The sequence below is a fragment of the Centrocercus urophasianus genome, unplaced genomic scaffold (genome assembly GCF_019232065.1).
Source record: "Centrocercus urophasianus isolate 14NV4802_14NV808 unplaced genomic scaffold, USGS_Curo_1.0 seq_10, whole genome shotgun sequence".
Lineage (NCBI taxonomy): Eukaryota > Metazoa > Chordata > Aves > Galliformes > Phasianidae > Centrocercus > Centrocercus urophasianus.
In genome coordinates, this window is record NW_024884142.1 from 31,923,417 (window position 1) to 31,946,877 (window position 23,461).

Below are 23,461 nucleotides of genomic sequence, written 5' to 3' on the forward strand. Positions count from 1 at the left end.
TGTTGTTTTGAGTTCCTATATTATAATATATAATATAATAATATAATATTCCTATATTATATATGTTCCTATATTTTTGATTGATTTACATTTACATTTTGATTTTGATTTACATATTATAAGAATAACTTACACAATCTACTATATCGTGCATCACAGTTGCTATATGGTAGCCATTATTATAAGAATGATAAAAATATATGTATCATTCTAATTAGATAAGAAAGATACACTAGAATTCAGAGATACCTTCTGGCTACTAAGAATTCTAGTAGATAAAGGTAGGAAAACCTTCCCAGATATTTTTTTCACTCTCAAATGTGAAAAATCAGTCTTCAGTTCATCAGATGGGAGTATCTTGAGAGAGAAAGAAAAGGAATATTCACAATTTTCTGATTATTACCCATGAGAAATGTTTTGGAGAGTAAGAGTACTCTCGTCTTAGAAATCAGAGGTTCCATTCACAAAACAGAATCAATTATTGGCATAGCTAGGAAAATGAAAGGTATCATGCAGTATGTAAATCAGTGCTGTTAATTTGGCTTTAAGTAGTAAGTGTGATCTTGTGTCCTACACCTGCAGTCTTTAAGCAGCACCATTATAAAGCTTCTAAAAGCTGATGTGAATATATATAAACAGGCTTCTCAATCTCATCTACCTCTACAGTCAGCAAATTAAAATTGATTTTTTTAACTGTAAGTAGTAAAAAATTTCAGCATCCTTTTTTTTCCCCCGGTTTTAAGTGGCAAAATCTGACTTTTGTCGCCTGCTGGAAATAAGCAAACTGTTGCTCTACTAGATCTTACAGCCTTCTTTCCAGTTCTGTTCTGCAACTTCTTAAACAACAAAAACAGACAAACAGAAGTCCTCAAGTTTTCAAGTGATAGCACTGGGATTTGATGTCTGAAAGAATCTTTCTTAACAGCTTGCTTAGATGAAGCTACAGGCTCTGCAGGCTCTTGAGTAAGCTCCTTAAGAAATGGTTGCTCCTTGATTTTATTTTTTTGGGGGGGGGAATGGGAAGTTTAGTACTCGTACAGAAAACACAAAAGGCAGATCGAATGTGTACCCCAGGATCATTTCTCCAGCGGTGGCCAAAAGTGAGTGCCTGGGGAGGAACAGAAGAATGAGGCACTCCTTGATTTTTCCCGAGTGCTTTTGGAGCCCCCAGATATGTGCTACTCAAACATTCTGAATCGTGGCAAAAAATAGCAGATAGTAATGGTCAGGAGCTTTTGGGTAAACAGGATACTGGTGCACAGGATTCTTTCTCTGCTGACCCAGGTAACAACATGTTCAGTAAATGGCAAAGATGTTTTCTGAGGAAAGCAACAAATTGGTCGTGTTTTTAATAGGAATGTTAAATATTTAAGCAAGGAAGGACACCTTATTTAAAATAAATAAATAAATAAGTAGAAAATTAAAAAAGTGAAGTGAGATGGGAAGAGAATTTGAGAAGTTTAAAGAGAAACACCATTTGTTTTGTCAACTTCCAAATCAGTGTGAAAAGGAAGCTAGGTCAAGACAGGTCACATCTGGGCTCAGACTAAGAAAGCTGCTTTCTATTTCGGGAAGTTCAGGAGGAGATGAGAGACATCATCTAATTATGAAATGAAGCAGCAGAATTTGTGTTGTATTCAGTGTGCATCTTTTGGCAAAAATACTTTAAAACACTTCCCCTGACACGTGTTCTATTAACATATTTTTCTGCAGCTAGAAAAGTATGGAAAGGATCATCTTTGAAGTTAAAGGCAGGTAATGGCTAAAGGATGTTCCTGTGCTTTTCATCCTTTTTGGAAAGAACATACTGTGTTGAAGCTATTTCTGAGTGTCATTAACTTTTTTTGACAGATCAGTTTGGATAATATTTGCTTGCTCTGACTGTGGGCTTCACAAGGTATTTGATCAACAATTGTGCTTTCAGCTTTTTTTTTCTTTCTGGAAGTAAAGGCAAAACGATGATTCACTTTCTGGACTCATGTTTGGACCTAACTTGTCTTCTTTCCCAATCCATGAAAATAGCAAGCTTAAAAAATCAGCATTTAAAGCATTTGGCATAAACAAAGCTTATAGTTTGTACGGAGATATGAGAAAAGAGTTCAATCTAGTTTGGGTAGAAAACAAAGTGTGTGCAGAGGTTTAATAAACCAGTCAGCTGCTGGAATAGAGATGATGAATTCTTGGCAATAGCAATCAAATGATCAGTCTTAATTGCAAGATACTGCCCAGACACAGAACCACCAGAACACATTGTCCAGATTTGCCAAAATCTTCGTATGTTTGAAATGTTTCCTGTCTTCTGCCTGTGGTACAAAGCAGTTCCCACCCACTTGACGTTGTAGGCTAAATGATTTACATGCATTGGCTGTTGGTGGTGGAACAATCTGCCTGGACGTTAAAGCAGTTCATAGGACGAGAGGCCATCCTTGTTTGTTTTTTTTTTTTCACTGCTTAATTTCAGCCTACTCCTTTAAATGGGTGCAATATTCTTTCTCTTAGCTAAAATTGGTTAGAGAGTCTTATGCAAAATATATGCTCTGTGTACTTCATGTATGTGGTGGAATGCCTGCGAAAGCTATCTGGTCCCTCTGTCTGAACAGCAAGAGATGACTCTGATTTGAAGTAGGCCAGAACTGAGGGATGTTGAGGCAGAACCTGGATGGGGCTGTTAACACTACAGATGGTAATGCCTTACAAGCCACTTCCTGTGTAGTGGAAGGGAGGCAAGTTGTTCCAGCCCAGAAATTGCTTTAGTAGTGTCAGAGGAATTCAGCCCAGTCCCCAGAAGTCTTTCCTTTAATTGGAGAAGTCTTACTCCTGCCCACCCACCCCCATTTCCTGTGCGCAACAGTCATAGGTTAGTAATCACGACTTTTTCCCTTCTCTGAATTACAAGCCCAAGTGAAGTCCTTTGGATTCCTTCTTTGTGGGCCACAGTGTAGCTGGGGATGAATGGTGATCCGTTTTATTTTTTCTATCTACAGAACGGTTTAAGGGTTTTGATTCTTGAGTTTTTAGCAGACATACCTTTTTCTTCTTGACAACTGGCTGAAGTACGTTCCTTTAAGATCCTCCTACACGGTATGTGTTTGCGATTTGTAAATGCACTATGTCAAAAAATGATTCAGTGGTGAGGCAGCGAGCTATTTGCATGTCATGAGGTCTCAGGGAAACAAACTGACCCTCAGCCTTCTTCTATCCAGCCAAATTCTGATGGGACCCTCAAATAGCTCTGGCAAAGTGTTCTGTTTCTTTTGGATTTGATGAATGCTTGTTTCTGTGAAGCCGTGTAATTATTTCTTCCTCTATTTCGCTGCAGAAGTTACCAGGAGAAGCAGAATAAAACCAAATGTGAGTATTGAAGCTTAATTTCCTTACTCCCTTTATGTGATAGAACTGCAAATTTGAATGGCTACTGCTTCTTTAAATTATATGCAGAGCTATGCATATATAAGAAATGTTTGACTTTATGACTCAGAAGAGAAAGCACGCTTTTTCAGATGAAATAGTTTTTGTTTTATGAACTGGCTCGCTCATTAATGTGGGAGATGTTGTTTGTTGTTTCCTTTGTCGTGAGATGGGAGTTAATTCTGTTTACTCCAAAGAACAAGCCAAGAAAATTGAATATACTGTTTCCTGTGGCATTTGAATCATTTTTATCTTTTAGCAAACGTTCATAGCTATTTGCTATCACAAGAGAAGTTGCAAAGTAGTACCTTTTAAAATCAAATTGCAAATGTTTAAAGTAGTGCCTGGTAAGTCACAAATAACATCATTGCCTAACATGGAGCGTTCTTGGTCTTTCTTTGAAGTAAAACCAGTTTCCAAGCTGGTGTTTCTATCAATATTTAATCTTGTTGTGGAAATCATGTAGCATCTCAAAATTCTGTAAATTCTGTATCAGTAAGACATTTTCTTTTTTGTGTCACATTTTTATGATATAATCTTGGTTTGGAATTTAAAGAGGAAGAGAATTGAAAGGCTATATTGCTGCCTACTGAAATGTTGCTGGAAATGTGTGCATGTATTATAGAATTAAAAAAGGAATATGGGTAATAAGGATTATTTAAAGACTACATGTATTAATTGTACGGATACTTGATTTCACAACAGCAATCTTTTTAATAAAGATTAAATTTGGAGGAAACTATCAGATATTACTTCCATTTTGGTAGTGGAATGTTGAAAATATTTTTGTCAGAAGATCTGTTTTTACACTTAGAGCTGGATACAAACTCTCTCATATTTAGAAAATAAGTTTCAGATGCTTTTGTTGTGTTTAATATTTTTCTTCCATAAACAGCTGACATTTCTAAAGTGTTTTAACAGAACAGGACAGATTTGATGTATTGATGTTACAACAGATTGTTGATGGACTTGCTATGCATTTGATTGCAGTATCACAAAAGTCACTTTGATTCACACTTGTGTACTTGGTAGAAACTTGAGGTGACATACTAACCTTCTTGCAACATTAGAGCCGAATGAAAGCAAAAGCTGCTTGAAAAAGATTCTGATCTATTGTGACCAGTGGTATCTCCAGGTTATTTGCAGGCAATCACATTTTGCTAAGCGTGTTTTGTTGACTTGGAAAGAAGTAAGTTCTGCCATAAACCAATAAGCCCAGCTTTCTACATATCTTTTTTACCATGCCTGAGTTTTACTTCTCAAAAATGTTTAAAACTTTCCATACTGCCTTACCATGAACAGACAGAAGCGTGAAAATCTTCACCAGCACGCTTCCTAATGCCTGGGCTAGAATCAGAAGGTAAAACCCTGACCCTGCTCAGATGAGCAGTACTCCTCTCAGCTAAACAATCTCTGGACTCTGTCAGACTTTTATATTGCCTAAGGAGTAAAACTGACCTAAGTTTTTCTTCATGTTTTTCTGCCAGATAAGAGTAAGATGATGTCTTATGTCTAATTCTAGGATGTTTATGATGTTTATGATTTCCAGCTCAGCAATTCTATTCAAATCTCTAGAGACAAAGTTGGGGAATTGGAATAAGGAAATGCTGCTGGTATTCCATTTGTGGTCCTGCAGTGGGGATCTTCTGGGAATCTCCTAGTTTTAGTTAAGAGGCTGTGAGCTTCTCATTTTATACATTTATATTTTCCAGTAAAGTGTAAGAGGAATGAAGTAAGGATAGATTTGTAGAAATACATAGACATTACTCCAAAAACAATGAACTGATATCTAAAAATAATTTCATAAAATCCCATGACATAAAAAACCCCGTGACATAAAATTCTGTAACAGAGATGCAGTGAGGGACAAATTACTACAAAGACTAACTTACCTCCCTTGGTTGCCTCCATGATAATGACTAAATTAAGTTTCTGCTAGGAATCACCCTGGAGAGGAATTTTTCTCACTCCCTTAACGATAAAAAGTGACTTGTGAGTTAGCCTCTATGGACTTAGGTTAGGTTTTGTAATATCCCTGTTCTCCTGATATTGAACCATATATATATCAGCTGTTATCCCCTCCAGTTTCCCTTTCTCACATTAAGAGGGTTTATTTTTTTATTTTACTTCACTTCTTCCGTAACATCAGGTTACTTTCCCTCTCAGCCATGTTTGCCTTCAAGTTTGAATTTGTTCTAAGTCCGTATATTAGGACTGGTAAATCCTTGCAACATATTCCAGATAAGGCAGCCTTTTCAGATCCCTTAAGTCATAGCTGGCATGGGAGGCTGACCACCTGGCAACTTTCATGTAGTGTTTTCAGCATCCCAGGCCAGGGCCATGACTACACCCTGACAACCAGATTTGCCTTGTGGCAAAGCTATGAAGACTGGCTGCACGCCTTCCCATACCTGCAGGTCTGCTCTCTGACCTTGAGCAAGTCTCACAGCTGTGTTTTAGGGTTACCTTTTTATCATTAGAAAAGCATTCTGAAGTCTTTGAAAAGATTGAAAAATGTCAGAGAATTAAGTTATTGTTCTATTGGTCAGAAGCCCACAGCAGTGTTAGGTTATACATGCATATATGAGGAGATGAGTCTTTCACAAGTGACCTCTGCAATTTCTAATTCAGCCACACCATAATTCAGTTATGTGTTATAACACATGAAATTGTTGCACAATTAGAGCTGTGTAAATGTCTGGATTGAGGATGCCATTTGCATGCATAAAAAGGGAGAAGATTAGAGGAAAACTGTCTTTGTTTAATTTTGTGTTTGGAAATGAAGAGCATTAAGAAACATTTCAAATTAAAAGCTAAAGCTGTTCTTTTTAAATGCAGCAACAGAATTTTTTGATGCATCTATTCGCTGGCTTTCACTTTTTACTGAAAACATTTACGAAGTTTACTGTAAGTTAAAGAAAAGCAATTGAATTTATATTTGTTCCTTAAAGATTTCTGCTGCTTTTCACCACTCTGCTCTCTTAGAGCTGTCTTATTCCCCATCGCTGGTTGGTTACAGATTCTGAGCATCGTACCCTATTGAAACTGGTGATTTCTGTTCCTACTTTGCTAGGATAGTTGCTTTGCTACTGCTGAGTATCAGGCTTCATGTTGTCACATAAATATCTTCTGTGGACTCATTGTTCCACAGCATCCTTGAGTTAAATTGCATGTTCTTAAAATGTTCCGAAATGTTAGAGAGGAATTTCTTCATTTTTAACAAATTTCCTCCAGCATTCAGAGAAATAAGTGAGCTTTTATTCCTAATGATTTGAGTCAAATGCTGACTGTCTGAGGTGTTCTGATAATTTTTAGCTTTAATTTTCCTTCAGTCAATATAGGGCAATCCCTTAGTGGATTCAGAATTTGGATAGAATGTATTTATAACCATAGAAAAAAAATATGAAAGTCATAGTGCCAAATAAACGAAATAAAAAATCTTTTCACATGCCAGAACATTACAAAAATCCCAGCAGAGCAGTAACTGAAAGGTCAATAACCTCACTTCATAATAAAGAAAGACAGAATACCAAGATCTATTCATTTCAGGGTCTAATTTTAAATCATTGCCACTTTTAGGAAGATAGACTACGTTAAAATAGAAAGAAATATGTCTAATGTCTGGCACAGAGATCAGAGGCCTTAAGAGAAATGTTAGGATACCCAGTCACATAACTGCTCTGAAGACCTTATCTACTAAGAAAACAGAGCAGGTAAAGAAAGAGGCACAAATATTTCAAGTACCTGGGAAAGAGCTCACGGTAGGTCATGGGCAGGGTGTGAACAAAACTCAGAGCTGAGAGAGGTCTGTTGCTGCTCCAGGGTATGAGAGCTGAAGTTAAGACAGAGTCATGGCACCAACTCTATCTTGTTTGGCACAATGTTATCTACTCAACAGCTCAAATCTTCACAAAGTCTTCAATTAACATTTTTATTCTGGTTAATGTCTAATGCACAGAAACACCTATTTAAAACAACAGTAACAACAACAACAACAAAAGATAATCTCTACTCAGTCCTAGTAACACTCCTTTATTTTTCCTCTCTGTAAAGGAAGAACAAGAAACCAGAGATGCATGCTTCCTTGAAAGGCCATAGTGAGCTGTTTTCTGGAACTGAGCTTTTACCCAGAGTCGTTTACCCTTTTGCTGTGTTGAAATTAAGTGTGCTGTCTTACTATCAACAGAGAATATGTCATAGAAGCAAATATTTTATTTTTTGTTTCTCGAGTCCAAATAGCTGCAGCCTGCACTTGATGCCCGTGTGTAGATATAAACTGGTAAGGTTTTCCAGTTCTACAGTATGTTTAAAACAAATACTGGGCAGGGCAAAAATTAATCATGAGAAAAGGAACAAAGTACTGTGCCATAATCCCACATTGTTAGTGAAATGCACACACAGCCACAACGTAGTACTTTGTCTTGGCCACCTTGATGGAAATGTTGAAACCTTGTAAGTGAATTGTGCCTAGCACTCACCAGTAGATGTGAGAACACCAACCCTAGCATACAGAGTTAAAAATTTAATCTAGAAAAATACTAAACCAATTTGACATCTACAAATTGAGTGGAATTGTTCAGCTATGGTAATTTATATACATATACTGCTGTTCCTAGGGTGCTGTTTCAAGACAAAGCCCACTTCCATTTAACAACTTGGAGAAAGAGACTTAAGAACATCTACAGTGTTTTTCTGGCACTCTTTCTCACCCTCTGTCTGTTACATTCTATAACCAATTCATTGCTATAAAAACAACAGAAGTGTACGCATCTTCAGATGCTCCCCAGCAGAACAGACCTTTTATCATCTACCCACCTAGCAGGCAAAGTAATGTATGCATATGTATTTTAATCAGACTGCATTGTTATAACATTCTTTCATTCCAAAGAAATGGAAATGTAGAGAATTATTGCTGCTGGTGCTCATAGCAATGCTTCTGTGTTAGTTGTCAGTAGTGAAGAGCACATAGGCACCCTTTGCTATGAGATGATGCTGTTGGTGGCTGCACTCAGCACACTGCTCTGCCTGATCCTGCCCCTTGGGACTGCACAGCTTTCCCTTGGGAAGGTCTGTGGAGGCACGCCATAGAGCTCTTCTCTGCAGAGAAGAGACTGCCTTAACAGTGGTCACTCTTAGCGCCACCTATGTAACATGAATGGAAGTTGCACAAGCTATGCTTGCTGTTGTCACCATTTCTTAGGCTGTGTACAACGGTGGCCTCACAAACTGACCTATGGTCAGCAGCCCCGAGCTTATCTGTAGAATCATGTCATCTCTGTCTTCAGGCTGTTCATTGGGCCTGGAAGTGTAAATACCCAGGAATAATGGTAACAGAGGTAGGAATCTTATCTACCAGTGCTCCTTACCTTAGTAGTAGTAGTCTTTGTTCTTCCTAAGCTGTAATGCCACCTAGCTAATGGCCTCTTTTAACACAGCTAAAATCAGAAACCTAGACTTGTTTCATTTTGATATCATAATGTTATTACAAAAGCCAAGAAGATCCATTTATTTTTTTCTTAGAAAACTAGGTCAGGTACAACTGAGACAGAAAAATAGAAGGCTGTGCTGCTCCAGCATCTGCTGTCTTACCATTTGGGGGTTCTATGTTTGGATTTGGAGGGATGAGGTCCTTTTTTATTTTTTTTAAACCAAGTAATGAAAATATTTTCCAATTTTAGGTTGCTTTAAAGCTTATCTTGTGCTCATCCTTTACTCATTTTATTTCTTAAAGCAGTTCTAAACTAGGTCACAGACTTTTAAGGAACCCAGTTAGTTAAAGTGTTAGTGAATGGTGGGTTGTTGTTACTTTTTTATGAGGATTTTAATTCTTGTGATGTTTCCGTCCTCATAAATTACTCTCCATCCTCCTTCTGTCCCTGAACTAAACAAGAGGTAAAGGAGCTCCATTCCCTGCAGTTGATGTATCTGCAAAGGAAAGGTGCGACCGATCTATTTTTCAGATCTTGAATGTTGCAGGCAGCATCAACGCTGCCAACTGAACCTCTGTTACCTCTTGTTAGTAACCAGGCTGTTTCATTTCATGGTCTGCAAGCACCTCACTGCTGGAGTAGGACAGGCATCGCTGTCTACAGTTACTGCTTTGCCCAGGTAAGTCCCAAAGGCAAGACTGCTGTATGTATGGGTAGACGTGTTCCTGTCCAACAATGTTGTTTAGAGGCTGCTGTTCTCTGGGCAGGCCTTTGGCTTTACTGCATTGTATAAAGAGGAACTAACTTATAGATTCGCTGAATATCCCAAGTCAAACGGACTCACAAGGATCTTTGAGTCCAACCTCAGGTTGCACACAGTACCATTCAAAATTCAAACCCTATGTCTAACGGTGCTGTCCAAACACCCCTTGAACTCCAGCAGCTTTGGGCCATGACACCGCCACGAGCAGCCTGTTCCACGTCCACCGCCTTCTGATGCAGAACCATCATCTAACCCCCACTGCCCCTCTCCCACATCTCCATGCCGTTCCCTCAGGCCCTGTCCCTGCCACAGGGAGCAGAGCCCAGAGCTGCCCCTCCACTCCCTGTGAGCTGCAGCCACCATCAGGCCTCCCGTCGGCTCCTCTGCTCTTGGCACGTACTTCCAACATTGGCAGTTTTAGCACGGAACAGTAAGAAGCGCTGCTCTCATTTGCACACTGCAGATGAACTAAGCGACATAATCTCTGATCAGGACTTGAGCATGGCTCTTCATTTTTAACTTTCCTTTTTACTCAAGTGCTTTTAAAGTCATTTCTGCAATCAGGAGACAGTGGGTGAGAGGAAGGCAGGAAGGGGGGGCTGGAGGAAGCCAGGAAGGGTGGGTGGAAGAATTTATATTTGCTGCTAGAGAATGGCTGTGACCTCAGTTCTTCCCCTGACCACTTCACCCAAATTATTAATCCTTTTTCAAAAATACGTAGTATTTTCATTCATTGCTATTTCCATGTAAGTACAATGTTTTTTTCTATGTTCCCACCATTTTAATTGAATATTACCCAGCACAAAGATCCTTCTTTTGCTACCAAATTTCTTACCTCAAACTGATCACACGTAGCTAGCTAGCTATAACATTTATTATCCCAATGAAACTTTCATTTTCAATCAAAAATAAAACACATGCTTTCGGTGAAAGATTTTCTGCTGAGAATTTGAGGTGTTTTTCACCAATATCTTTTACTCAAATTTTACTTTGTTGAGTCCCACTTTTCTAAAACAGATATTTTCCATTACGTTTTGTTTATTCACAAAAATTTGCTGTTAAAATGCATCAAAACTTGAAATAAAACTATTAGAGCATTTTCAGCAGAGCTGAATGCAAAAATACTTTTTTCCCCTCAAAAATACCCCAGTGCAATGACTTCTTAATTTATATTAGTTTTGGAAGCTTATAAATGCTCAAGTTTCAGAGTATGAATTTAATCCTCTAAAAGGGATTAGGATACATTCCTGATGAGCAGATTGTTGCCATCTTGCACAGGATTTCTTGCATCTTTCTTAGGATGATTTTGCCTGCTGAACTGACAAAAGGTATGTGTGTGCTTATAGTGATTTCACATTGCAAAATTATTTTTAGATCTGCTTCCTTTTAGCTTAGAGAAGAGAAGGCTCCAGGGAAACCTTATTGTGGCCTCAAGTATTTGAAGGGAGTGTATAAATATGAGGGGGAATGGCTATTTACAACAAGGGGGAATGGTTTCAAACTAAGACAGGGGAGGTTTAGGTTAAATATTAGGAGGAAGTTTTTCACACAGAGGGTGGTGACGCACTGGAACTGGTTGCCCAAGGAGGTTGTGGATGCCCCATCCCTGGAGGCATTCAAGGCCAGGCTGGATGTGGCTCTGGGCAGCCTGGTCTGGTGGTTGGCAACACTGCACGTAGCAGGGGGGTTGAAACTAGATGATCACTGTGGTCCTTTTCAACCCAGGCCATTCTATGATTCCCCTGCTAAATTCTGCTAAGAAGTAGTGTAGATTTTGGTACTCTAAACAACCCCTATTTTTCATTGTTCCATACGGAACAGGGGCTGAGCAATGCTTCTCTGCCTACATTTCCTTCTGAGCCAAGTTGTTGACACAGTCAGGATGACTGAAGACATCCAGACCTCTACATCTTTTCTGTAGCCAGGTCTGCATTAACAGCTGCAATTTAAAATAACCAGTGAAGAAAAGGAGTTTTGTCTTTCACCAGCCTGCAACACTCCAATTAACAAAATCTTCATTATTGCAAACAAGATACCACAGACAAGTCAGTAACTCCTTCTCAACAAAAAGGGCTAAGGATTTGGGCCATGCTTAGAGCTAAATATCATGCTTCTTGACAAAGGATGTGCTGATCATATTTTACAGTGACAGTACAAAGTAGTGTCAGTCTTTCCTAATTTCACACATGGCTGGGACTTGAGAATGCTGGAAGTGATATTTTCCAGCAGAAATGCTGAATCTACTAAAAATGCTTACTGGTTTTTTTTGTTTGTTTGTTTGGACAGAAATTGTTTAAAATCACTAGTTTCCTTTGCCATTTCCTCTCTAACCAAATGTACGCAATTCCACTGAATGCATTTTAATTGGGATGGATTTTAGAGACTCTGTTTATCAGATTTGAAATATTAAGAAACATTAACATTAATGGTAATTAAGAATATAGTTGCTTCTCTACTTTTTAAATCCTACTTGCCTATCTTTGAAATACCTTACAAAATCTGTGCTTCAAGGATATGGGCAGCAGAGCTTTAAACATACATTCAAATTCAAGCATTCCAGCTGAAAGCAATTGCATTTCTCTTGTGTTTAGACTACATGCATGTCTGGCTTATACATGTAATCACAACAAGTCATCTACAGGAGACCTTCATTCCTTTTATGGCAATGACCTTGCTCCTTCCCAAACACTTGGAAGGGAGCACTGAAGTTTTGAGGACTGTTTTGCCTGCTGTTTTATCATTTTGCCTGCTGTAGGGAGGGTGCTTTGGCAGAGTGGTGGGACTTGATGATCTCTAGAGGTCTCTTCCAACCCCTACAATTCTGTGAAATTCTGTGAATTTAGCAATGATAAACCTGTTTTCCATCACAGAATGTTTGAGGTGGGAGGAGATCTGTGGAGTCCATCTTGTTCAGCCCCATCCTTAGAGCAGGGTCCTATAGAGCAGGTGGCCCAGGACCATGTCATGTTTCATGTTGACATATCCAATGAGGGAGAATCCACAGCTTCCCTGGGCATCCTGTACCAGTGCTCTATCACCTGCAGAGCTCTGAAGTGCTCCTGGTTTTCAGAGGGAACCTCTTGTGCTGTCACTGGGCATCCTGGAAAGATCCTGACTCTTTGCACCCTCCCTTCAGATATTAATAAGCATTGATAAGATCCCTCCTGAGCTTCCTCTTCTCCAGTCTGAACAGTCGCAGCTCTCAGCCTGTCCTCATTACAGTAATGTCCCAGTTCTTCAGTTATCTTCTTGGCCTTTCACTGGACTCTTTCCAGTATGTCCATGTCTCTCTTGGTGTCCAGAACTGGAAGCTGTTTTCCAGATTTGGCCTTACCACTGCTGAGTAGACATTAAGGATCCCTTCCCGTGGCCCGTTGGCAATACTATTCTTAATGTTGCACAAGAAACTGCTGTTGTTCTTACCTGCAAGGGCACATTGCCTGCTCAGGTTCAACCTGTTGTCAGCCAGGACCCCCAGATCTTTTTCTGCAGAGCAGCTTCCCAGCTGGGTGCCCCAGCACATGCTAGTGCATGGAGTTATACCTCCCCAGATGCAGGGGAGATATATGTTGAATTTCATGAGTTTCTTGTCACCCCATTTCTCCACCCTGTCCAGGTTCCTCTCTAAGGCAGCAGAACCATTTAGTTTATCAGCTACTCCTCCCAGTTTTCTGTCATCTGTAAATTTGCTGCAGGTACACTCTGTCCCATCGTCTAGGTTGTTAATATAGATGTTAAGCAACATTTGTCCCATTGTCAGCCCCTGGTGTATCCCACTTTATTTTAAACTTGCTCCTTTAATATTCTACCTAAGATTCACTAGTGATTTTTCATACATCTTAGGTTCATGACTGCTCTTGGAAGCTGTGAAACTCAAGTCAATTAATTCAAAACAGTATAAATGTCTATTAAGCATATCATTCACAAGCTAATTAGGGTATAATTCTTTTCAAATGCCCTTTTGTGCCATACACAGTCCTCAGACCTGTTTTGGTGGCTAAATATGTACAGTGTGCCTGAGAATTCTGCCAGGATTTTACACAAAAAGGCACACCAATACGTGACTGAAATATTTTGTGGTTTCATTTGGTTCTGTAAATCTGACAGTAGCCATAAAGGGCTGAGATTCACAGTGAACATAGGAGAGCATTCTGGCTGTACCAGACTCTAAATACCTGTAAAAAAGTATATGTTAGAATTATTTCAGAAAAATAAAAGCAGTTATCTAACTTGAATATCTGCTGTTGATATTGACAGTGCCCAGGAATCTGGATTTACGTTCCTTAGTAACAGCCAGAGACTGGAATCAGTACTGAGCACTCCACAGATGGCTTGTCTCTCCTTAAACACAGAGCAGCATTACTGAACAGCAATAGTGAAAATCAGCTGAGCTTGCTGTGTTCAGAACAGTGCCATTCTGACTGGAATGACTGCATCTAATGTTGGTATTATTGCACTTTCAGACTCTCATATGCTGATTCGTTAGATGTTAGGAATAAATTATTTACTCAAAGGGTGGTGAGGCCCTGGCATAGCTGCCCAGAGAAGCTGTGGTACCCCATCCCTGGAGGTGTTCAAGGCCAGGTTGGATGGGGCCCTGGGCAGCTAGTGGGGGACAGCCCAGCCCATGCCCTGGGGCTGGGTGATCTTTAAGTCCTTTCCAACCTAAGCCATTCTATGATTAGTTAAAATAATAATAATAGCAATCCAGAAAATCATCTAGGTTTAATTCTGTGGCCAGCTGGCTATTTTTTTGTCTCCTTCATTGGACAAGTTGAGTGCTGTTGTTGAAAGTTCTGTGGCTGAATTTGAGCAAAAATACCTTCCTTGTTGTGGAAGCGGAGGGGCAAGGCCATTTCATAGCCAGCAAGGAGAGCCTGAGAGACACAAGCTAGTCATGTCTCTTCTGCAACAAAATTTCTGTATGTCTGTGCAACGGCACACCCCTAGTCCAAGCATTTCCACTACTCTAGTCTGCTTGTTTGAAGTTTGAGAAAGTTGTAAATTGTGTTACAGTGGGAAAAAGGACAAATTTATATAACTAACACCAGTGTTTGAGTTTGTATGGTGTAAACAAAGCAGACAGTGATACCAATTAAGGAGAAAATTGGAGGATACTTGTGATGCTCAGTCCTTCTCTAAAGGCAGAACTTTTGCCCTTATCACTCGTGGTCATAAGGCGCATAAACACAGTATAATGCAGTGTGGTGTTGCTACTAGATAGGCTCTCAATAGGCTGATTGGTTGAGATATTCCACCAAATCGGTGTCACTAGTGGCCCATGCAGCACTGTGCTCACACTGCTACAGCACAGCCCTGGTCAGCATGCCTGTCTTGGCCACTGGCAGCAGAACTTCATCAGTGATTGCTCTGCCTATGTCGCTCTGTGCCACAGCGACAAAACAGCGTGCATAGCTAATGTCTGTGCCTCTGCTTTCTTGTACCTACATGTTTTGACATGATTTATGCTGTATGCCCCTGGTTTCTATTGCTTCTATACCCATTTTTAGAAGAGCAAATATTCTGGCATGCTAAACACTCCAGCATAACTTCTGGGACAAACTGTGAAAATTACAGATACTCTTGAGGAGAGAAAGATAGGGTATTGCTGAAGCTTTGGACATACAGCATCCATTTATTTGTCCTTTAGAGAGTGTAGGTTGGTTATGGATTTTGGGGTATTTTTTCTTTACTTTGTTGTTTTTTGAGGGATCGGGACTTTTAATAGGTCTGGGAGAACGCTGTTAGAAACTTTCATTTATAAAATAATGGTCTTGCTAGAAACTTTTCCTTATAATGATGTTGTTGGCTTTATAATGTAGTTGTAGCCTTGAGTCACTAATATGTTTTGCAAATGTATGTGGTGAATTATACAGCAGCTTTCAAAAAAAAAAAAAAAAAAAGAGGAAAATGAAATCAGAAAATACATGCTAATAAGCAAAAACATGTTTCAAGATGAAAATATGTACTTAGCTGAAAATAAAACAGTGCCTGAGTTGACTTGCAACTCAGGGTGTAACCCTCATAAGGGATTGATTTGTTTTTCTTATCCTTCAGTGTTGTGACAGTGATTTATTTTGCCATCATTTTTCCTTCTTTATGACTGTCTCATAGCCCTTGTATTCTCTTAAGGAAAAAATTATGCAGCTGAACAGCAGGCTTATTTAGATCAGGAAATATGATTTCCTCAAAAAATATCTTCATATGTATGAATAGATGTACAAAAGTGTATGATCAACATTTCTGTTCTTTTTGTTTGTTTGTTTCAATAATCTAAAGTGTATTAATATGTATTTATGGAGAATATTAAGATAAATTATTAAGACATATATTAGCATTATGGCTGTGGTTTTTAGCTTCAACGAGAAAACCATTATTCCTTTCATAATGATCCTACATTTAACTGGTTTTCATGGACTTGGAAACAATTTTAATATGGTTTTCTTTGCTAGAAGACTTACAGTATCCCTTATCTTATAGAAAACAATCTGAGTCTACAGAAAGTTCCTCTCCTAATTTTCTGTAGCTAAACTCTGTCTTCATCTGTTGTAACAGTGGGCAGACAAGCCAGCTCTGTTGTTTTATTTTCATCTGCTCTATAATTTATACCATCAGACTGCTGCATTCTCAGATCTGACCCCAGGGACATCAGCTGCAAGATCTTTACATCATTGGCAACATCCTCTATGTCTCTAGGACTACCCTAATGCTACAAATCACAGGATCACAGAACAGTAGGGGTTGGAAGGGGCCTCTGGACACCATCTAGTCCAACTCCCCTGCTACAGCAGGTTCCCAACATATGTTGCACTGATATCACATATCTGTGCCAACTGTCTATATAAGAATCAGCTGTACTTTAGCTTTGCTTCAATCTAGATAACAAAATCATCTTTTCCCAAGGAATGAAGAAATCACAGTCCTTCTCTGTGCCTGGGACACGAGAGGGCTGCTGGAATGCTGGAGTCAGCTTTTCATTCCATGAGAGTGAATAGCACCAGACCTCCAGAGATTTCTTAGCTGACCTTCAAAACAAGAAGTCTAGCTTCCAGCAAACTTAAAGTAAACATATTTCTCTAGAGATTAGGATCAAAGCACAAGAAAAACATTCTACTTAACTACGTGGTGCTTGTAACATTATTTATTTATTGGAGCAAGGATAAGAGAAGCTGGGGGAGATGAGATTTTTTTTTTCATTGTCCAAGGGTAAAAGTAGCGAGCAGAGATTACCCAGAACTTTGCCAAAGGATTTGCAAAAATAATCACTCTTTCTCATGCCATCTCTGCTTCATATCCAAACATGGTCCTATTTCATCATGGTCAAACTCTGAAGAATTTTTCTGAAGAAATCTTTTCTGGACTTGAGTGCTTTACCAGAGGATCAGCCTGATCATACCTCAGTTCTTGGTTATGGTCTTGGGGATACTCTTTTAACGTTCTCCAGTAACCACTGTGATACATAAAGCAACATTATTAGGACTTTGTTCCCATATCCGTATATGCTTTATGGAGGATAGCTACACTACAGATTCAGAAATGCTTAGGTATTAGAAAACCATATCTTGTACAAGCACATAATCTACGCTTCCTGGAATAGATTGGCCTGCGGAAAAAAAATCAAGAGAACAACTTTTTGAACAAAATTGTTCAGCTTGCATACTTTTTAATAATGTGAAATCCTATTGCCATTCATCAGAATGAAAAAACAGAGATGTATCTGTAAATATATGAAATTACTTGTTGATAAGCTTTGTGGGGAAAAAAAACAGAAGACTGTAAGCAACAGATAAGTTCTTCATACATGCTCTGTTAGGATTTTGCTGTTATCACTTCTAGGCTGAGATGGAACTCTGTTAGGAAGCTGAGGTACTGATTCAGCAGAGAGGAAGGTGGAAAGGTAGCATAGTGAGGGTAATCCTCAGGGGCAGATCACAACATTAATTCCCATAAGAAAAAGGAGTTAAAGTTATTCTGAAATCCACTTTCAAGCCTGTCCTTCAACTTTCAACACAGAGCCCAGCTAGCCACAGGCATTTCTTCTCTACTGCCTCTGTAAACACCAATTTAGAAGAATTCTCCAATATAGAAATGAGCAAAACGTAACCATGATTCTAGTGACAGCTAAGTGATCATGCACTGAATTACTGTATAGTGCCTGGTTTTTATAGTTGAGCTGATGCATGTTTGTTTTCTCTTATAAGCTGGTTAATTCTTTGCACACTCAAAGCTCTGTTTGATCTTAAGGAAATGGGACTCCATATCCAAGTTCTCTTATACTATCATCCCAAGGATATCACAGAAAATCTATCTGTAATATTTTTAAGCAAGCACATATCTAAGCAAGCACTGATTTGAGTTGCAGATAATTTGACTTCCTTACCGTACCGTGTCTAGGTTAGCTCTAAGATTTAGGGCAGTCAAAAAAACAATAAATCAATTCAGCTCCAAAGATTTTCAGCTTACAGGAACAACAAGTTTTTCATAGCTTGTGCCAAATGAACAAATCATTACTTTTGCATTATAGCTTTCCTCCCTGACACTTTTTCATAGTTTTACTGCAGCCCCTCCAGAAATAGGTTAATAAATTCCTTGACTTGTGCATTAGTACCAGTAGAGACCTCCAGTAACTGAACACCTCATGGTTCGAATTATCATTTTGGAAAACAGCTAAGCAGAAATGTAGAAGTTAAATGCTTTTTCAAAGCTGAACCATGGGTATAAAACATCCAGTGAATGTATAAAACCAATGAGCAACTTACCCTAAATGGACTAGAAATAAGCTGTGTGGTGCTAAGTGCTCCTGGTTTTAGTTAATATGCTTCTCTTCCTTTGCAGCTGGTTAAGATAAACTTGCACCATTATTCAGTGTGCAAAGACTTCCGCTGCCCGAAGTCACTGATGTGTTAGGAGACCTTCCCCAATTGTTCCCAGGTCCTTGAAAATTTATGATTGCTGGCTGATTGCTCTGATTGCAGTGACACTTGCTGATGACTTTAATGAAAATTGTAATCCAGTGAGTCTGGCAGATGTTTCTGGGTTTGCTTCACTGAGAACTTTCTGGTTTCTTCTTCCTTCATTCCCAGGAATCTAGAGCCAATTTTAGCAAAGTGCTGATGATCCAACCAGCAACAAAATAACTGAAATAAGTAAGTCTTCATCTCTACAATCCTCAAAACAGTCAACACTGCAGATCTATAAGCTGCTGAAATTAGGATGCTTATCCAAGCCTCTTTAGCCTGGAAAAATGAAGGATGAGAAACTCATACAATTGGCTCTCAGTAGATCTGTGATATTTCCTTCACTTATCTGGCACAGAAATATTATCTATCTCACAGTATTTTGGCTCTTCCAACTGTGAACCTGGCAATACATAAACATGTAAGAAAAAGTAATCTTTTCCAATAAAAACAAGAGGAATTTTCTTGAAGTTACAATTTTATTTGGATTTTAGTTTGTTTATTTATATTTTGCTCTTTGTTACCTGGGGGTGTTTACACTACTCTACATACACTGCCAAAAAATGTTAGCAGGAAGCTGGATCACGCAAAAAAAAAAAAAATCTGTGAAGCTTGGAGTTCACTGTCTTCCTTCTGCTTGTAGAGATGTGGCTGTTTTCAAAATAAAGGGATGAACAGAACGAAAAGAAAGGCAAAGAAGAGCCCAGAAAACACCACAACGAGCTTGCCTCTTCTATATGGCCTTTTAGCCCCAGAGTTGGATTAATTTTTGAACTTACTTAAAAATTATTTATCTTATTTATCCTTCCATTCCCTAATTTCTGGATACACTGTACTTCACAATCCAGTACTTAGTGCTTATAAAGGCAGTAGTTGCATATACAGAACAACTGTGAAGGCACGTTCTTTTTCAGGTACCTGTCCTGTCAACGTAAATAGCATTCAAGTAAGCCAAAGCAACTTTCTTGCTCTGCATTATTTAGGTGACACAATACATCATTACAAATCATTAAAGACCACTGTTTTATTATGGAACAACTCAGCACTAGAAATCCAGAGCAAAGGACTAAAAAACACCCATCCTAACTTTCATAGGTAATCACAATTTCTTATTCTCTGGGCAAGAAAACTGTTATCCATTCAATTACATGATTTTTCCATCTTTCCAAACCACCTGGAGAACTCCACCAGAATGACCAGCAATCACTCAGAGTGCCATTACTGCCTGCAGTCTCTCCGTGGAAGGAAATATGCATTAAGGGAAGAAAATGCTTATTGTGTTAGATGCTACGACAGCCTATTTGCCAACCCCTGTGAGGAGTGCAAGCAACCTATTGAATGCGATTCCAAGGTAAGGATTTAACTTTCTTGTTCTTTGTTAAGTTATCCCCATTTCTTTAATGATTGATTCTATATCAGACTTCTGTGTAGTCCTGAGCTGGTGAAGGAACCTGAGCATAGTGGTTGTGCATCTGTACAGCAGAGCTATTTTTCCAGAACTGGGAAATCCAGATGAGAAAATCTGCTTGTACATGCACCTCAAGTATCTTCTATGTGGTATATGCATGGACCATATCTGGATTCCATCCTTCACCTTCGCTAGTTCATCAGCAGCAGAAGCTGACCAGTGCTTGAGGGAATTTGGGGTACTGATATAGTTCAGTGTATTTGGATGAGGGAACATCTGGAATTTCTGAGAGATTGCCATTGGAAAAATTGTCTTCAGCTATTCTGCAAATTACTTCAACTGCAAATGCTGACATACAGACATCAAGATGATTTATAATTCATATTTTTTGTACTACTTTTGGAAATTAGGTATATTTTCATTTTAACTTTCATGCTCACCTTGTTTGTCTCTCAGATGAAATGTGACCGGCAGTGTTTCTGGGCTTGGCTATCCATTTTCTTCTACTCTTTTTAATAATAAGTAATAATAACATGAATTCCTCTGTGATCTTTGACAGGTTTTCCAGCACCCTTAGCTCAATTTACAGCCCTTTACACTTACAATTTTAAAAGAAGATGAAAGCTGTCAAAAACCTCTTGTTTTTCTGAGTTCAGTTTGTACTGATCACCTTCTCCCATGCTCATTTTGCTTATGTTCTTTTGAAATAAAAGAACCTACTGAATCCCACCAGGAGACCATGTCCCTTGGTGCCACAGTGAGTGCTAGATCATAAAGTTATTAAAGTAAATCTCTCAGGAGATCTCTCTCCAGCCAATATAATTTTGGTTTTCAAAGTATATTGTATGAGCACAGCTCAGTTCCACGAAGGAGTAGTCAAAGAAAAACACTGATATGGATGCTAACTGTTCTCAAATGCTCACCAGTGTTTTTCAGTTGCAAACTTGTATGCTCCAGTCACTGTCACCTGGAGAACACGTGCTCTGAGCTCACTAACCCCACTTTTACGATTTAAACTTTCTAAGTGGCAGGACTAACAATATAAAAGGTCACTAAAAAAAATCTTGTCTTCAGACAGAGTGGAAAGAAAAATAGAGACAGAAAAGCAGGGATAATAAGACAGGAGTGTCACAGCTAAAGAAGTGACCCACAGAGGTCTACAGCAGGTTGTCCAACCTCTGTGAAGCTGCTAGAGCTTGGCTCTCTTCCTCTCCTTCTTATCCATTTCTTGGCTTTTGTGTGAGAGACCATTTTCTAAAAGGTTCAGAGTGCTAACTAAAGGAAATGAAAGTTCTCAACACTCAGCAATGCCCAAATGAACCCTGGTATGTATTTCATTTCTCATGTTAGCATTTAAAGTGGTGGGGAACTGACAAAGTAGAAAAATGAGATTGGCTTTGTGCCTTTTGGTGCTTCTTACCTATAAAGAAGATCTGGAAAGGCCTGGTTAATTTTTTAAGGATTATTATTTTTCTGGTGATACATTTTTCCCTTGTATTTTCTAACCTTGGAAAAAAAAAATTGATGCTTTCTTTTTTTATTGTTGTTTAATTATTAGTGGAGGCCACATACGTATACTGCTAGCTGTTTCATCTCTTAAGCCTGCTGAGTCTTAAACAAATATATTTCTGCCAGTTCTTTTAGAGGGAGTTATATTAGGTGTAAACAAAAGCAATGATTTTTTAATACACGTCCCAAGAACCATTTTGTTCTCAATTAATGAGATTTTAATTGCTTGTTCTCTTCAATAATACGTTCTTTCTTTAGTGTTATGTAGAGTCAGCTGGAAGGAAAAGTAGTAATGTTAAAAAATACATGAAGTTCTACTTAAAAGTCCGTAGAGAATATGCTTCTTGTCAGGAGGCCTCTGCACATTTAAAATGTTAATTACCTGCTTCTCCTTGAAGGCCAACAGTAAAAATAGATGCTGGGTCTTCCAATGTAAACATCTCTCTGATGTTGTGTGCTGAGGGACAATTGCCTCAATTGCCTGTGCCAAAGCAATTCCTACTGGCCTAGCAAGAGTTGCAAAATACCCTGACACACTGCCTTTGAGCACTAATACTGCCTTTGAGCACACCTGCTGGATGCAACTCTTCGAGTTGCCATTGCAGTGCTCTGCATTTTTCTCTTCAGTTCTGGGAGGAGATGAGGGAAAAGAACACTGTAAAGAAATGCCTTTATTAACATGCACTTACTTTCTCCAAGGATCTGGCTTACAAAGGCCGCCACTGGCATGAGAGGTGCTTCAAGTGCACCAAATGCAGCCGCTCTCTGGTAGAGAAACCATTTGCTGCCAAGGATGAGCTCTTGCTCTGTACTGAATGCTACTCCAATGAGTATTCATCAAAGTGTTTCCACTGCCAGAAGACCATTATGCCTGGTAAGACAACAGGGATCCTCCTGTGGAATATGGAACTGCATTTTCAATTAAAATCACATCCTCAAATAGCCTAGCTACAACTGTGCAGCTTGCAGGACTGCCACTCCCTCCTGCAGTACCCTGCCAGCAGCAAAGATAGGCAAGGCAGGCCCTCTGGTCTAGCACTGGCAGGACTTATGAATCCTTATAAAGGATATTAGAGTTCCAAACAGAATAAAATGTACTCATGCTGTGCCCTTGATTCTGCCTGCAGCCCGTAGGAAGTGCATCCCACTGTGAGTATAGGTGGACAAACAGCTATCATCAGCAGGTGTGCTGAGCTAGACAAAAGATCTGTGTTTTGTCTGTCACGTTGGCAAGGCCTTGAGAACCAGAACTATCTCACATTCTTTATAAACCACTTCTTTTACACAGAAACACTTTTTACTTCAGTTGTCAAAACATAAAGTTCTGTGTTCAAATAATTAGCAGTATTTTTACTACAGAACACATACAGATTTGTTTACAGCAGGTTTGGCAAAGTGTAAGTGCCAAAATGCAGTAGCTTGCCAAGGAGAGTGGGTCCCAAACTATTGGAGCAGCGGACTACCCTAAATCCTTAAGCCTTTTTACAGATGATTCACATAGCTCCAAATACAAGCAGCAAACTGTATGCTGTGGTCCTATGATTACTAGTTTGGGCCATGAAGAATTATTGTCTTTATATAAATACTAGGTTACTGATATCCTGGTTCAGCCTGTAGCATTGATACAACTATGTACTTTTACACTTGTATTTCTTTTTCTTCTTCATCACAGGTATAATTTATATTAGTGGAAATAAATGTTGTAGTAATATAGTTGTGTTCAGTGTAGGGGTGATGTACTGCTTAAATGTGGTATATTTTTAGAAGAATGTTGTCTAATAGAGACACACCTTGTTAGATGTGACCGGAATAACATCAGAGTATAGAGGGTTTTTGTTTGGTCTGTTGTGGTTTTTTTTACATTATTGTCCTCTGGCGTATATCCTCCTTGCAGGTTTTGTTCCAGAGTCTAGGAGACTAAATCCTCTCAGCAAGTGTTCAGTACAAGAATCAGAGGGCAAACAAAGAGCTGAAGAGATGCTAACCA

General features: G+C 39.0%; 1 protein-coding gene across 14 annotated transcripts in view; it reads left to right on the forward strand.

Annotated features, from left to right (window-relative positions):
• Positions 1-156: 156 nt before the first annotated feature.
• FHL5 (four and a half LIM domains 5) overlaps positions 157-23,461 on the forward strand; it is a 30,661-nt gene continuing 7,356 nt past the window's right edge. The window contains exons 1-6 of one of the 14 annotated variants that reach the window (XM_042818077.1): positions 2,865-3,081; positions 3,320-3,351; positions 18,684-18,746; positions 19,541-19,652; positions 19,738-19,908; positions 22,174-22,348. In XM_042818077.1, coding sequence (XP_042674011.1) covers positions 19,750-19,908; positions 22,174-22,348 — 334 coding nt within the window. In that variant the 5' untranslated portion in view covers positions 2,865-3,081; positions 3,320-3,351; positions 18,684-18,746; positions 19,541-19,652; positions 19,738-19,749. The other 13 variants (XM_042818106.1, XM_042818150.1, XM_042818058.1 and 10 more) reach the window with 13 other exon arrangements.